The sequence below is a fragment of the Salvelinus namaycush genome, chromosome 3, assembly GCF_016432855.1.
Source record: "Salvelinus namaycush isolate Seneca chromosome 3, SaNama_1.0, whole genome shotgun sequence".
Lineage (NCBI taxonomy): Eukaryota > Metazoa > Chordata > Actinopteri > Salmoniformes > Salmonidae > Salvelinus > Salvelinus namaycush.
In genome coordinates, this window is record NC_052309.1 from 53,426,908 (window position 1) to 53,443,715 (window position 16,808).

The window sequence follows — 16,808 nt, forward strand, 5'->3', positions numbered from 1 at the left end:
GGGTGGGACTAATAACAAGATAAACAATGTAGGGCATACGGGATCTGTGAAATGTGTATAGGTGCGGAGCTTTTGTGAAATAGCACAGTTACAAGTGGAAATAAAATTGGATGGACAACAGAAAAAGAGGAAGGACTAAGAACAAACAAGAGAGAACTATTATAAAGTAGTCTGTGTCTGTAAAATAGGTATAAGATGTATAAATTGAAGGTAAAAGCAGAAGTGTTTATTAGTTTACTCCAATTGGGGGAGCGGTGGTAGGGTTGCGGGGAATAATAATAAAGGTATATTCTTTAAAAAAGTATGTATGTCTATATAGGTATGTGTATGTATATATGTATATATGTATGCATGCGTGTATGGATATATATATTTACCCAAAAAAATATGGGGGATTGGAAATGATGCAGACAATTACATTGGAAGCAACATTCTTTCCGCAATATTAAGCTGATCCACCCCAAAAAAAAAAAAAAAAAAAAAAAAAAAAAAAAAAAAAAAAAAAAAAAAAAAAAAAGGAGGAGATGTGTTTGAAATCTCAATGGAATTGATGACAAGGAAATCTAAAAAGCGCTTTAGATCTGTGATACCTCTTAGAGCTAAAAATACTCCTACGTTCCTTCCATGGAGAACATGAGGGCACAATGTCGACAGTGTTGATACATGTGCCTACCTGTCTAACAATCTGGGTTAATTGTGTTTAGTCGAAAATATCACTTCTGTTCTGACTCCAAACAGGACGAGGTGAGAAGCAGAGAGTCATATCAAAGCATTAATACAGCAGCACCAGGCCATCGACTTCCATGAGGATGATATGCTGGTGATATGCCATTTCATGTCGTAGACATACCACTTCGTCATACCTACAAGTATTGACACTTCCATGAGGATGATATGCTGGTGATATGCCATTTCATGTCGTAGACATACCACTTCGTCATACCTGCAAGTATTGACACTTCCGTGGAAAAATCATTCTATGGTCTTTTAACCGCCTGACTGACTGTGATAGATTTGATTTGATTTCTTGCACAGATGCTTTATGAACTGCATGCACGTGATGAGTTAAAGCTGGTATGACATAGTTTCTTAACAATATGCATATATATATAATACGTATTTACTTGAGGTCTAGTTATTGAAAACGTATGAACAAAATGCAGAATTATATTCATTGTTTTATTAATGCAAACAATATTAATTACGCTATGTACACCAAATATCGTAATGATGCACTTTTCTAAATGAATTAAAAATCAGTGAAAATCAAACTGAAAAATTCATCATACCAAGTACTGTGTAAAAACAAAAAGTTTAAATCCTAGTACATAGGGTGACTGTTTTCTTTTTCAAAGTATTCTTAGTTACTCCCTGTTGATGTGGTACATGATAGGTGAACAGTGAGAGACGCAATACTCATATTTTAAGAGTAACGCACACATGTTGCACTAGAATACTGCCAGAGCAACATGTCGGCACTTAAGCAGCATGAGTACTGAAAAATGGCACATACAATATTTTCACCAAATTGCTAGCAACCTCTAGTTGCTGCATTTTACTGTTTACTAAACTACTCTGTCTTTCTGTGCTGTTTCTTTTCCACATTTAGGCCTAACGCAAACGCAGCATGGAGAAATGTTACACTGAGACTCAAATCTCCAGAAACGCAGCCTCTTTAAGAGCAGAAGGCCATGCAGCAATACATTATCCAACACAATAATTAATAGGAATATCATACACATAGTAGCATCTGTTGAAAACAAGACCTATAAGCTACCATAATGAAAATCTAATTGTGGATTCCCCAATCAATAAGAACCATATCTGTCTTAAGAGGACTAAACTTTTCACTAACCTATTTGATGTGTGCTTCGTCATGATTGATGTGGCTCCTCTGAAAAGTAAACCAATTTCAGCCCTGATGCAAAGTTGATTGAAATTGGCTATAATCACGTTACTCTCGAATTCTGAACCCCCCCCCCATGGTTTTAATAAAGATTTATGGCTGATTAAAGGACAGACTAATCTAATTAAGACTAGACCTTGTTCCAGCAAAAAAAATGGTTCCAACTGATTTTGCAAAATCCGATTTTCGTTTATCATATTGATATAACACTTACTGATTTAGATCCATAGAAGAGGAAGGAGGTCTATTTTAGAGATTTATTCCCCTATTTCCCATCACGCGTCCGTATGTTGACTTGATTCTATGATTGTTTGTGTTATTGGCAGGTATTGCTCAGAGTAGCTTTCCTGATTGCCTCCTCAGAGGGAATGGACGTCACATGGAGCATTGAGGGTTCAGAAAGAGCCAGAATGACCAAGCACAGAGAATATATATTTTTCTCTCTGAGTTAGTGAGGTGTCACCTCAGTCTATTCACAGAGGAAAACACATGACCCCCAACAATGGGAGTCAGTGGCCTTTCAACTCAAAGGCAATGGGATGATGTGGATCAGAAGACAACTTAGGAAAAGGACAGACCCATTTCAAGGAGCAGATCTATAGCCTGTCGCTACAGTGACAATGAACTTTGGACACAAAAGTGATCTGTTACCTGCTAAATCGGCTCCATAAACAGGAACATTTGGTTAATGTAATATTCCTACTTGTATTATTCCATAATGTACTATTACTTTGTGGTACACAGACGCAGTGGGTTGGAAATATATATATGTAAAGCCAACGTGACCAATGAGCTATACAATACGTATTCTTTTTGGGATCTGTGCTGGAATTCAAACGTAGGCTATAACGTCACACTGAGTGCATTTCAAAAATGTCATATTTCCGTGTAGGCCGAGCAGTTTTGCAACACTAAAAATATAAACAAAACCATGTAAAACTGTGCTATTTTTGGACCATTCGATACCTACAAACAAGTGCACTGGCAAAATACATAGCCTACAGTACACAATTTCATCAAGGGAAAATGTAGTACCAGAACTTTTCAACATGAAACCACAAAAGCTGCGCTTCCTAGCCACATTTTAGAAGACATAAATATACAACTATTATATCTTTAGTGTCGAACGTACAGTCAAAAAAACATAAAAGAATGAGAGAAACCATCGGAAAGCCAGACAAAGCCCCCTCTGTATCTCCGGCTACAAGCAGAGTCTCTGTTTGACATCGCAGTAATCGTCTCAAATCCTTTCCTTCCACCATTCTCACCCACTGAGGAGAATTCAGTCACCTAGGAACTCTCATTCTGAATACTGACGTGATTAGAAACTAACAGCTGCATTCACGGTGTTTGGAACAAAAGCACACTCAAAGACGCACAATTTTCTTGCTTGTTCATGCTAGCGCAGAAAAAGGCAAAGCAATTACGGGCAGAAAATACAAAAATGGATTAAGTGGGCCTATTTCTACACCGTTCCTAATGACTAATGCTTTTTAATAGTTTTTTTGATAGACATTCACAGTGGGGGGGGGCAGTTTCACAGATTGAACTCATTGAAATGAAATTAAACTCCACAAATTCCCTCAATTCAACATCTTTCAAGCATATTTTTGCATTTCAGACTCAATTCAATAATTCTATGTAATACTACTTCAATTTAATAATACTTTATTAAACCACAATTTATCCATTGTGATATTTATCAATTTCCAAAGAATTGATAAATTCACCAGTTAGCTTTTTTTGAACTGAAAATGAACACAGAACTTCCATTTTATAAATAATATATTCTTAGCCAAATAAAATGTATGTATTTTCTTTAAATACTAATGTACACTAATAAGCTTTCATCATTTTATCCAATAAACCACAGAGAAGAGTGGAAATATAAACCCTAAGTGTGTTCCTCATTGCATATGCAACCAGTCTCACAAGTACAGGTAGAAACTGAGTGAATGATAAGGGATTCATAATTTACTATGGAATGGTAGTTATAAATATGGAAATAATATGTTCTGATTCAAAGGAGCTGCTTTCAAAACTCTTTCCTATTTTTATGACTTTGGGTGACATAAGAGCAAATAACTGTAAATTCATAATGACTACTTTCTTTGTCGTGTGAAAAATATTTGGAATTGCAGTATATCAATGAATTCAATCTTAGCATATACATTTGATTTTCTACCTGAAGCGAGTGAGTCATTTTTTAAAAATAGACTGAGGGTCATTATGATTTTAACATTACAAAAGATCGTTGTAGAATGTCCTTCACCTTCAACGATATGGCATAATCGTTCACTATGCGCTTACTTTTTGGTTTTAAAACTAAATCTAAACTATTCAGAAATCTGTATCTATCCCTGAACCACGGTGAACAGAGACAGAGAGATATTCCATGGTAGATGGCATATCTGTGATACTTTACATTGGCTGGGGAAGGTCTTACCCGCAGAGGGGGGCTGGGGTGGAGGTGCGCAGGCCCGGAGTAGGTAAGAATTGGGGGAGAATTCGTCGTCAGGAGGGGGGTCCAGCATGACGTGGGGGGAGCCGCTGTCCAGCAGGGGCACTTGGCACTCCCTGATGGCTGGGGGGACAGGATGGGGTGGGCCAGGGGGTGGAGGTGGGGCAGGGGGTAGCAGGCTGGACGAAGGTGTGGGAGGTAGGGGACGACCTGGGGAGCACACACACACACACACACACACACACACACACACACACACACACACAGAAGATGGAGGGCACGTGTTACTATGCACACTGGTATTGTAAGTTACAGGAGGACAATAGGCGGCATCCTCTTTGAACATGAAGAAGTGCTAGAAATTACACAATCTCGTCTCCATGACAATACAATGCTCTTTTAAACACACTGTCAATCTCTTTCATGGCTACCATCATTCATGTGTTCAAGCGGAGACTGTCAATTCCATTGACAGCTGAGCCATAAAATAACGATAATGAAAGACGAGAGAAACAATTGAGAAAGAAAGAGATATAGAAAATGGAGAAGTATTACAGGGCTTTCAATTCCTTCAATCGCTCTGATAACCTTGCTCTTTAATAGCAGCACACTGAAAGGAGGTCAACTTTGATGCAGGCTTTTAAATTAACCATCGTGTGAGGTATTTTATTTGCCTTGAAATAAGAGCTCCTGCGTTTGACTCTGACCTTGAGAAATAAATAGGGAAAGCATACGAGTTTTCATTAGGATTCTTTGTGCCATCGATGGTGCAGAATTTTCTTTAGTCACGGGGGATCTACCTCCTTTTTTATCTCTTTCGCAACCAAACCAGATTGCACTGAGAAAATAGCATTGATTTGCATGATTAAGCCCGCAGTAACACTAGAGTTCAACATTTGGTTAAAGCAAAATGGTTGACCCCAACAGAAAATCCAAGGTGTAGCCTTACGTTTCCTTTTGTTTCATCCTAAATAAACCCTTTCTCACATCCTATTTTAGGCCATCGAATATTTGCTTTGTAAAAAGGAACTATGTCCACTAACCACAAGTATTTCACTTGTGAAATGGGACATAAACTCGCTTATTAGGACATTTCAAGGAGACAACAAAAGGAGATTGTATTAATAATGGGTTTTGAGAACGATCAAACATATATGATCATGCGTGGCCTAGAAATTCCATAAAATACTAATTCTTCAATAAAGACGATTTGTAAGCAAAGTACATTTATTCAAGGCTACCAATTTCTCAAATAAATTATTGCTCCATTTTCAGATTTCAGTCAATTACAGTATTCCCATTTAATATATTCTGTTTTCCTACTTATGTCCAACACAGCAATGGAGAAACGAAGGCTGATTCCCTCCAAGGGGCTACTCCCACGCATCCATGGTGTCCTTTCAGATTAGCATGTTTTGATGCAGCTCATCAAGTTCACAGACACATTTATCAACCCTACACCTTGTTGTGGTGTGATGGAATGGTGTCACCAAGGCCCTGTAACTGTCAGTACAAGGCAAAGCACTCCCAGCTCGTGTGAATACTCTCACTAATAACATGAGCACCGCCACCCACTTTTGCCTCTGAGCAAGTCGGCAGATCCAACATCCACGGCTGCTTTGGCAAACGTGTCCTTGTATAGAGGCCGGGTGATTTTTTGACTTCATGTCAGTTCTTGTCATGTGTAGTTAAAACATTTTTTTTTTTTTAAAGTGGCCTGCTTTTGCTGAATAATATATGCCTGCTTCAAAGTCCCGGAGTGGAAGATAACCATTGCATCACTAGCTTGCTGCCACACAGCACTCTTCAAAGCAAATAGGCTAGCAGAACATTGGAATGGGCAGTGGAGGGGAAGAGGACATATAGTACAGTACTGCGGAGGCAGAGAGTGGCTGGACGGCGATAGAGGGCAAATCTCTCTCTAATGATGAGGATTCATCCCCCTCTCCTGTCAACAACAGGCATTAGCCGCTATATCAGAACATCAACATAAAATAGGAAGGTTTTCTGAATGGAAGATTGGAGGATGAAATCGGTTCCTGTCACAGAGTATCAGAACAGCCCTCATTTCCTATTCCAGTGTGGATGTTTGGCACAGGCCTTCATTGTGGCTCATGTGGAGCCGTTATCGCTGTTTCAAGCCTTATCCTCTGCTGTTAGCGTCCCTGTCCTCTGAGTCACATAAAATGTTGGGAAGCAAACACACAGGGCCTCCCCCCCCCCCCCCCCTCTCCTCTCTCCTCCTCGCTGACTCCTGCTGAGGCTGTCTACACACAGCAGGTCTAGCTGTGACATTTGCAGAGATGTATCATATCAGTGTCCTCCTACATCACACACCAAAACAAAACTAGAGGACCAAAAGAAAGCAAAGCTCCTCGCCTCTGTCCTCTTTGTCACGTTTAACACGGCTCCAAACGCTGACATCAAGAAGGTGCAAGAAAGAGAGAGAGAAAGTGAGGACAAGCCAGCTCTAATGTGACAAGTCGACAAAGATTACTTCACGAAATGTCACTTGAAGATACATCACACTACCTAACGCGCCTTGCATTACATATGAGCATCTGATTATGTTGGTATTTTGATTGCTGCGGGCTTTGATGTGCACCATAAATTGTTTAATATGCAGCTCAAATGTAAATGAACGCTAGGCTTTTTATAATGTATTTTTGGACCAAGTAGTACAGTACTTTTCTTTCTATTGCCTGATATGTTTACATTTTTTATTTAACCTTTATTTAACTAGGCAAGTCAGTTTAAGAACAAATTCTTATTTACAATGACAGCCTACCCTGGCCAAACTCGGACGACGCTGGGCCAATTGTGCGCCGCACTATGGGACTCCAATCATTGCCGGATGTGATACAGCCTGGAATCGAACCAGGGACTGTAGTGACGCCTCTTGCACTGAGATGCAGTACCGTAGACCACTGTGCCACTCTGAGCCCCTGTTAGGTATAGCATCCAGATGTGGGGGCTCCATAAAAGCACCTTTCTATCCCTCACTGCCCCCTCTCTCCTGGGCCAAGTCCTTTTCACGCAACAACATTCAGCGTGGTCTGAAAAGAACTGGCTCCAATCGGCCTGACTCCATTTTGTCACGGCCTCTTTGTGTCATCACTCCCCGTGACTGGGATGGCTCCCTGCTGCATCCTCAGCACATTCACAGCCCCAGTAGCCCCATGCCCAGGCACCATCGTTCACATGAAACCACACTTTATTTCTCAAATAATTTTCACCATTTACAAGGTAAAATGGTGGAAGATAAATGGCCCCCAACCACCAAAATCTTCAACTTCCCATTGCCTCCATCTCATGCACTTATTAATCTCTGTGTGGCTCTTCTCTATAACTGTCTAAACCAACATGGCCTCGGATTGCTGTTGATTTGATCCTATTGTTTCCTCCACAGGCACCACCAGGCCACTATTATACACACTGCACCGGCCAGTCATCACCACAGGCACCACCAGGCCACTATTATACACACGGCACCGGCTAGTCATCTCTTCAGACTGCCTCTCCCTGTGATCTCACAACCACAAACAGTTTCACAAACAGTTTCTCAAACGCATGTGGTCCCTTAACAACAAGCAGTAGTGGCATCTCCATGTCCAAATTGAAATGAAAATCCAACTTTGTTCTCATCAGCCATGGAGACAACTCTATGGAGCATTGTGTGATTTCAATGTCGGCTCAGTTGTTCAATTTCATTCGAGCAAATGGGTGAAACGATCCACCACAATGTGATATGGTGATATATGTGTGCTATGATATACGAGATGACACGACACCGGCGTCACAACAAGTTGACCCTCATCCATCAACTCCCTCCCTCCCTCATCAACCTAGCTACCCCTCCTCAACCCAACAGAAACACGGATGGTTTTGGAGTGTTTGCTAAATCCGGCAGCACAAACAACACAGCAGCCACCTCAGCAGCAAACCCACATCCCTCCTACTGTCCTGTGTGTGTATTGCTGCTGATGTACAGATTAGCCCAGAACATGGCAATGTGGCACAGCAGGAGGGAGGCAAGAACCAAGACTTAGGCTCAGCTGCAAAGCACATCGGAAAACCAGACTTGAGCAATAATATCACTATCATCTCCCTTTCTATCCTTGTATGTTTCATTATAAAGACAGCTGGGAAACGGGTTAAGATGTGCTGACTCGGCTCTCCATCACACAGAACAAAGCGCCACTTAAAGATCCACTTCCGCCATCAGCTGTTGCCTTTTAATATATGTACGGTATAAATGACTTATTACATCGCTGCCTTTGAAGTAGGATGCTTCCATTCAGGCACTATTTTTATCCGGTGTCGCAAAAGTTTTTTAGAAACGGTCTTACTTTTCTATACGCCGACTCATCCTCGAGCCTCCCCCCTCCCCATACTGTTACACCCCCCCCTCCTATTTTTCTGCCCCCCCCTCCCAATCTGGAGTCCTAAGAACTCTTTGCCCTCACACAGGATCAAAGCAGTGAGAAATTAGATTCCATTCCAAACCAATGAGAGCAGCCTCTCCCCCCTGACAACACATTCCGCATAAAAATCACAGCTTTTTTTTGTTTGTTTGTTTTCTTAGAACCTGCAAATCTGCATGCCTCAATTCTTCTCCCTCTCTCTGCCACTTTCTCACTCTCTCTCTGATTTTAGGGGTCTTGTGATTGTTCACTTGGAGAAAGTGTTTTTCCTATGCCACCAACCGAAAGCACTCATAATCCCAAAATAAGGGAATTACTCAAATGAACCGATGCCTTTGAAGTGGGGAGAGAGATTTTGTCAAAGACACACCATATTGCTTTGAGTTTTATTTGAAGCAGGTCTCAATGGCAATGAGTTTGAGTCACTGGCCTCAGAGGATGCACTTTTATCACAAAGACACCACCATCTTCATTCATTTACTCAAATCAACATATTGCACTGTAAACATGTAATTTGAACCAAATGAAAAGACAACTAAAAGGCTTGTTAACAGACCAACCTGGTCTCAGAGGATTTCCTACTATCCTGTATGGGGAAATCCAAGACACTTCATTTAGTATGATGTTACAGTTTCGTATGGTATGTAATTCATTTGTGGATGTCCATCAACCATTTTGTATACGTTACGAATTTCAATTCAATTTCAATTTACGAATTCTCAAAACGTACAATATGTTACCAATATACAAAGCATATGATATGTTAAAAATTCTAGCTAGGTGGCTAACGTTAGCTACCTCGCTAACGTTAGCTAGGCTAGGGGTTCGGGGTTAAGGTTAAGTTTCAGAGTTAGGTTAAAGGGTTAAGGTTAGGGGAAGGGTTAGCTAACATGCTAAGTAGCAAAAAAGTATCAAGTAGTTCAAAAGTTGCTAATTAGCTCAAATGCCAAAATTGTGCGTGATGATTCAAACTCACAATCTTTGGCAACCACCCCGATCCAACCACCCTCCTTTTGTTTTTTCCGTAATTGACTATCTGTCTTACGTAACTATACCAAACATAACATATCATACTAAATTGAGTGTCATGGATTTACATACAGAATAATACGAAATGCTCTGAGGCCAGGTATGTAGGCATGCATGCTTGGGTTGGGCAGTATCCAAATTTTCCTACCATCACTAAGTTTCTGTACCATCCCAGGGTATACGGTATTATCGGAAAAGCACACAAGGGGGAAAATTTCAATGTATTATTATTTTTACGCACAAAAATATTTAGGCAACAGGGATCTTCATCCAGGAGGGAATTGAATGTCTCTAGTCTGGGTACCAGTCTTTTAGCTAACATTCCACTCCTTGCCACACCATGTCATTGCAAAAGAGACTGGCCTTTCGGCAATCTCAACGTTCAATATGCAGTTGGATTTAATGCAGAGTTGTTGAAAATAACATTAATATTTTCCATGACAACATGTTGAGCCTCAAAAATAGAATTATAAAGTCAAAAACAAACCGCTGTTAGCTAGACAAGTTGTTGTATTTTGAGGCTTAAAATCAAATCAAATAGGTTTTGTGGTTTGCAGTATGTATTTAGAGAATTTAGAGCTAGAATCTTTTGACAGACTGGTTTAGTCTGGATAAACAAAAAATGGCTGCTTAGCAACCAGATACCAACGTGGTCTGTGGAGAGAAAAAAGTGATTGAATGCCAATATTTGGGTAATTGTTGTTATTGGATGAGCGCTGTGAGGGTTATCGAATCAGGATCAACTCCTCTGTTGTTCCTTGAGTTCATTAATGATAGAATGTTCATATTTGAATATGGCAGAAAGGTCAGGCTCTTTGGCAATGACAAGGAGTGACAAGGAGTTGTTAGCTAAAGTGACTGGTACTCAGGCTGGAATGTCTCTGCTGTAACCAAGAAGTTTAGTCTTGACATCTAGCCACTTAGCTAGCTAGCAAGTTAGAAAACAACATAATTTATTTGACACATCTTAGATTTCTTATAGTTATACGTATAGTTATAAACAGTGGTCGGTATTGAAAATCATTCTGTAGGTATTTCAGAATACCCCAGTATTCGGTATAAACAGTATATCGCCCAAGCCTAGAGCTGCACAAATTACACACACACGCGCATGCATGCATGCAGACACACACACACACAGTCACACAACCCCCTCCTAAACCTTTATAGTGCCTTATAAAATAAATGTCAGAATGTTTTAGCTGAATCCCAGAGGCAAATGCCAGTCACATATTAGCCATCTGACAACTGTTAACATCAGTGTCCAGGGGGCCCTACGTCTGGTCCTGGGGACAGCAGCAGGACACAGGTCATTAGTGACCAGCAGCCCACTGGGCACTGTGACTGCGCCAGGCTGCAAGGTGACAGGGCCATTGCTGTGTGACACGCAGCGCTAGGCCAGCCAGTAGTAGGATCAGCCCCACTACTCCAGGCTCTGGGATCAGCACACACAGCACACTGAGGCAAACGCTGCTCCTCTTTGCATCATCTGACCCCGAGGAGCAGGCTGGCTGATGTTGTTCTGCACAGCTCCCCCTACAGAGCCCCACAGTGGATGTGGCAATACCCTGCAGCACTGACGCACACCACAAACAAACATACATGTGCTAGGCATTGTCTGTCTTTCCCTCTCCTACACCCCCACGCACATACGTATGGTGCACATTTACTTGGCTGTACTGTACGTAATGCCCAATCAGACATGAGCATGTACTCACTTCACTTAACACAGAATAAACACTGCCTTGAAAAACCGAAGTGTGCTCCTTCCTTGGACAGTTCAAGGATAGTCGGTGATACACACACTCCAGTATTCATGAAGAGCAGGTATATCGAGCCTCTCCAACCAAAGGAAGTCATACATTTTTCTCCACTTACGCACTATGTTTTCTTTTCTAGTTGTAAATGAGATCCTTAGTGTTTAAATCATTAGTGTTTTTCCTACATTGCTAATGCATTTATTACAAGTGTCATCAACCCAGCACTAACTATTCCCCTTTCGGGCTAATCCATACACTGATAACAGTGAATGTCTTAGTAGGGTATTGCTCATTTTGACTTATTAAGTGAGAAATGGTTCAAAAGCCTATGTCCCACATATAGGATGTCTAAGAATATAGCTTTAGAGTACTATAATCACCAAGTTAACCATATTTACACCTCTCAGAGATATAGTTTGGCTCCCACATAGTACCCTACATTTCCAACAATAAGCAAGCCTTCTGTATAACGTTAACTCTCCAAGCAGCTCTCTCTCTCTCGCTACCTCTCTCTCCAGCTAGGACTTTGCAAACTTGGCAGATGCTTTGAGAAGGGATGCCTCCGTGTGGTGAGGGCACATATCAGAATATATCAAGGCTGGGAATTGCCAGGGACCTCACGATATGATATTATCACGATACTTAGGTGCCGATACAATATGTAATGCAATTCTCACAATTCTATATGTATTGCGATTCGATAATTCGAGATTTTTTATTTTGATCGGCCATGGAAATAAAAGTGAAGAAAACATGTTGGCTCACTATTTAAAAAGAAGATGGAGAACAAGCTATAGGATGACAAATCAAGTTTTTTGGCATATCGATTTTTACAAATTGATACTTGGAGTCAAATATTGATATAATATCGTTCAAAACAAATATTGTGATACGTAACTCTATCAATCCCCCCCCCCATAACTAAAATATATTAGAGTAATGCACTATGAATTGGACAGTCCAACATGTCAATTAGTAATGACATTATCAGCCTTTGAGACATGGGCACTGAGTTGACCTGAAAAGAGGCGGAGAAGGAAAAAGCAGCTCAATAAGAATATTGCCTAGTGACACGAAACACAGACAGTGATGAAAACACTCCTACGTAGATAGTAGTTATGGTAAAAAGGAGTAAAAGAGGCACGAGTGTTACAGCCCTGTAAAGATAGAACATGCTAATGAGTATGTGTCTAAAGTTTTTTTTATATATATATCAAGCTCCCTGAAAGCATTTATGTAAACACTTTATGTAGGCCAAACAAGAGCTGTTGGAAATCCACTGTAAAAACATTATCAGCCAAAATCCAGAACATATAAAAAGTATATATCTTCAAATTCAAAACACATCACAGGGCATGTCCTAAAATAGATATAGAAGATGGTGCAATAGACGTTGATGATTAGTAAATCAGATTCTCAGTGGTAGATGGATATTTGGTTACATATACATTTTCCTGAGACTGACAATAACCGAAGAATGCTAAAACACAAATATTTAATAACAGGTGGACTATATCGGAAAATGCTGATTATTTGAGGAAGAATGTAGAATAATTTAGCATTTTAAGCTGCCAACCACTCCCCCTTACTGATTGCAATCAGTTGTTCTGGGAGTGTCCCTAGACTACATTAAAACGTCACGATTATTCTAACAACAAAATCAAACAACGTTCATCAACCTAATTAAATGCACACACACATTTAAAATGCCCTTAAGAGTGTAGATGATGCACAATTTCGAACACATATCAAAACGAAGTTCCTAAATTGTATATAGGTTACATAAGACCCTTCAATTATGATAAAGGGGTTTATGTGACGTAAAATAAAACTAATACAAAATTAAAATATGAAAAGCAACCAGGTTGTTGCTAGATGAAGCCCTAATACAGAATAGATTGCATACAGCTCTAATCCTACACTACATCCTAAAAAGCAGATGTTGGAATGATTTATTCCAAAAGACGCTGACATTATCATGGGATGGGAGTCAGAATTCAGACCAAAATTCAGTTCCAAAAAACTCAACGGGCTGAAATTGGATATCTCACGACAGATGCACCCCCATATGTCAACCAACTTTAAAACCATATCCAGAGGGAACACAAAAACCGCCTAATATTATTTTAACAACATCCAGGCATAGTTGAATGAACCACACACAGCAAGAAATATAAGTCGATTTATTCGGCTTACCTTTGCTTTTCACCATGCTGCGAACTCGGTTTCTGCTCTACTCATGCAAGGGAGGTAGACATTTTTCCAGCATCAGCAAAGAGCGTTGTGTTCTGTGTCGGCTACACAGACGTGCAGCAAGAGAAGACAGTGAAAGGCGCGAAACTGAGGTTGTTAGCATCCGCGGCAGTAGCTTTGTCTGGTTGCTGATGTGTTTGCATCGAAACGAAGACAGACATCCAACTTAAATCTTCAGCGCTACAGTGCACTAACGTTACCATGAATTACGCGCAGGCAAACTGACAAAGAGCCATGCAGTTAGTGTCCAGTACAAATGTTGCAGAGGGGCGGGCTGGTGCGTAAAGGTGAGCTCATGGTGTCATTATAGGGAGTGGATTTGTCTGTACCTCCCGTGTGGTCAACTAGGCAACTCCTATCTCTCTCTTTGTTATGCTGCCTTTGCAGCAAGTGTCTCCGGTATACATTTACTGCCATTATGCTCTCGCTATGGGGTCAGTCAAATTGTGTTTAGATCATCATGCCATGCACCATAGGGCTTTTACGGATCAGTCTCCAGCTCTCCACTCCTACAGGCTACACACACGATTATGAGCCTTTAGAATACCCTCCAGTGTACGGTATTGTACAGCTGACATGGCAGTGTCCCTCTAGTATGGGTGAATTTTCCATGGCATGCTGCAGTTGCCCAGACAGACTGGGAAAAAGGGTGGTTTTCATGTTGAAAGTCTGGGGGTGCCACCCATATAGAGTGCCATCACAGATGGGCTATCATCTCCCCGATTCCTTTACATTTTATATAACAACCTTCTGCCTGTGTGTTTACCTATATATTCATGTACATGTACAATATATTGCTGAATACTACAAACCATGTCCATGAAACCTAATGATCAATAGTCCAGAAGTAGATTCATCTGTGTCTGTTAAACCAGTTCCAAACCACTGTCTCTGTAGTCCAGAAACACAGAATTCTAAGGCTAATCAGTGCATTTGATACAATTGTAGTTCTTGATGCATGCTATAAAACCAGATTCAAGCCTAGTTCTGGAAACATATAATAGCCTATCTGTTGTTCATTCACTGTGTGTGTCTAAAGTGAGATTGAGATGATACAATCTGTACAATGTCCATTGTTCTATCTTTAGACCACAAGAGATTAACAAAAAGGAAACTTACACCAAGGAACCACTTACAAGCACAGTGCCGCTTTGCTTCGGTTTCAACAGCTTTGTGCTACGAGGTGAGGAAATATCATTGTCAACTACACTTTCCTCCCTTTTAATATTTTTTTGTTGTGACACTGAGCATAGAGCATCAACCCACAGTTAAGCAGAAGTGAGAATAAGAGGTAATCTAATTAGTGCTAATTCAGAAACTGTCTTTGCTAAACCGGCATTTCTGGGCAGCTCTGTTTACTGTGTGGCAATACTTTGACTGCTTCCAGGAGCCTCCCTATTGTACAGCGACACTACAAAGCGCCAGCGCTTCCCACGCACGGGCATCCGTCCTCATTAACCACGGCAGTTCTCGACTGCCAGAGCTCACAAAGAGCGCCATGGCGCAGAAACTCAGCTGGTGCCACAGAAAGACGCCGGCACTGGAGAGTTGGGGTTGAAACAGAACAATACTAGAGGCAGAGAGAAAGAGGGAGAGAGACAGAGAAGGAGAGAGGGGGAAATAGAGGGAGAGCGAGAGAGAGAGAGAGCGGGAGAAATAGAGGGAGAGAGGGGAGAGCGAGGGAGAAATAGAGGGAGATAAGATGTGGAGGCAGTGTTCTGCCCTTTGTTGTTTCCCTGACAGGAAAAAACACATGGAAATTGGGGAAGAAAATTGATGAAAATGCATCCGTATCCCAGAGGCCCCAAACCCTGGACCCAGCTGCACTCATACTCACACTCCACAGCCTTACAGAGCTAAAACAATGGAGGCAGACCTTTGTTTAGCTCACAGCATTCAAAGCTGCAGGCATGCAGATTGTACAGTACGTCACCCAATAACAAAGGCAAAACGCACACATGTGCACATACTACACACAAGCACACACACAAAAACGTACACACAGTGACACCTAAGACACTCTGGGCTCCCTCCTGAGATTGTGTAGCCCTGCTAAAACATGCTGTCACTCGCAATTCTCCCCAGTGCCCCTTAGAGGTGAGAGCTGGCCTTTCCCCTCTCACAGCATACTTAAATGAGAGAAAATGAAAGAGCCCAGCCCAACTTGATGGGGTTTCTTCACACTAAGCTATCAAGGCTCGCTCCATGAACACATCAACAAACAGTTTAACCTTAGCCTAAAAATAACAGGGCAAAAACACAGCTCACACACATACATGCATGCACGAACACACACACACACACACACACACACACACACACACACACACACACACACACACACACACACACACACACACACACACACACACACACACACACAGGCAAGCATATGCACGGGGACACACAGAAACACACACCCAAGAGGGCCATTTATCAAAAAATGACATGAAATCCATTTAAATTCTATTAGAATCTGCTGCAGTATGATACTGTATATACACACACCAGTATTATTTCACCCAGCAATCCCTTCTGACTCCACCTATTGCCAGCATGAACCTCTCCATGCCTCCACTCGGTGTTTTCCTCTTTACCCCAAATACACTGAACACAAATATAAATGCAACATGTAAAGTGTTGGTCCCATGTTTCACCCAGCCACTTCGGCACAGCCAATGAAGAGTGGGACGACATTCCACAGTCCACAATCAACAGCCTGATGAAGTCTATGTGAAGGAGATGTGTTGAACTACATGAGACATATGGTGGTCACACCAGATACTGACTGGGTTTTCTGATCCACACACCTACCTTTTCTTTAAGGTACAGTATCTGTGACCAACAGATGCATATCTGTATTCCCAGTCATGTGAAATCCATAGATTAGGGCCTAATGGATTTATTTCAATTGACTGACTTCTTTGTATGAACTGTAACTCAGTAAAATCTTTGAAATTATTGCATGTTGTGTT

At 41.1% G+C, this 16,808-nt stretch overlaps 1 protein-coding gene across 1 annotated transcript in view; it reads right to left on the minus strand.

Annotated features, from left to right (window-relative positions):
• LOC120044420 (teneurin-2-like) overlaps window positions 1-16,808 on the minus strand; it is a 203,608-nt gene that overhangs the window by 62,849 nt on the left and 123,951 nt on the right. Inside the window, exon 6 of the mRNA XM_038989068.1 lies at window positions 4,353-4,577. Within this exon, the coding sequence (XP_038844996.1) occupies window positions 4,353-4,577 (225 nt within the window). The remainder of the gene's footprint in view (window positions 1-4,352; window positions 4,578-16,808) is intronic.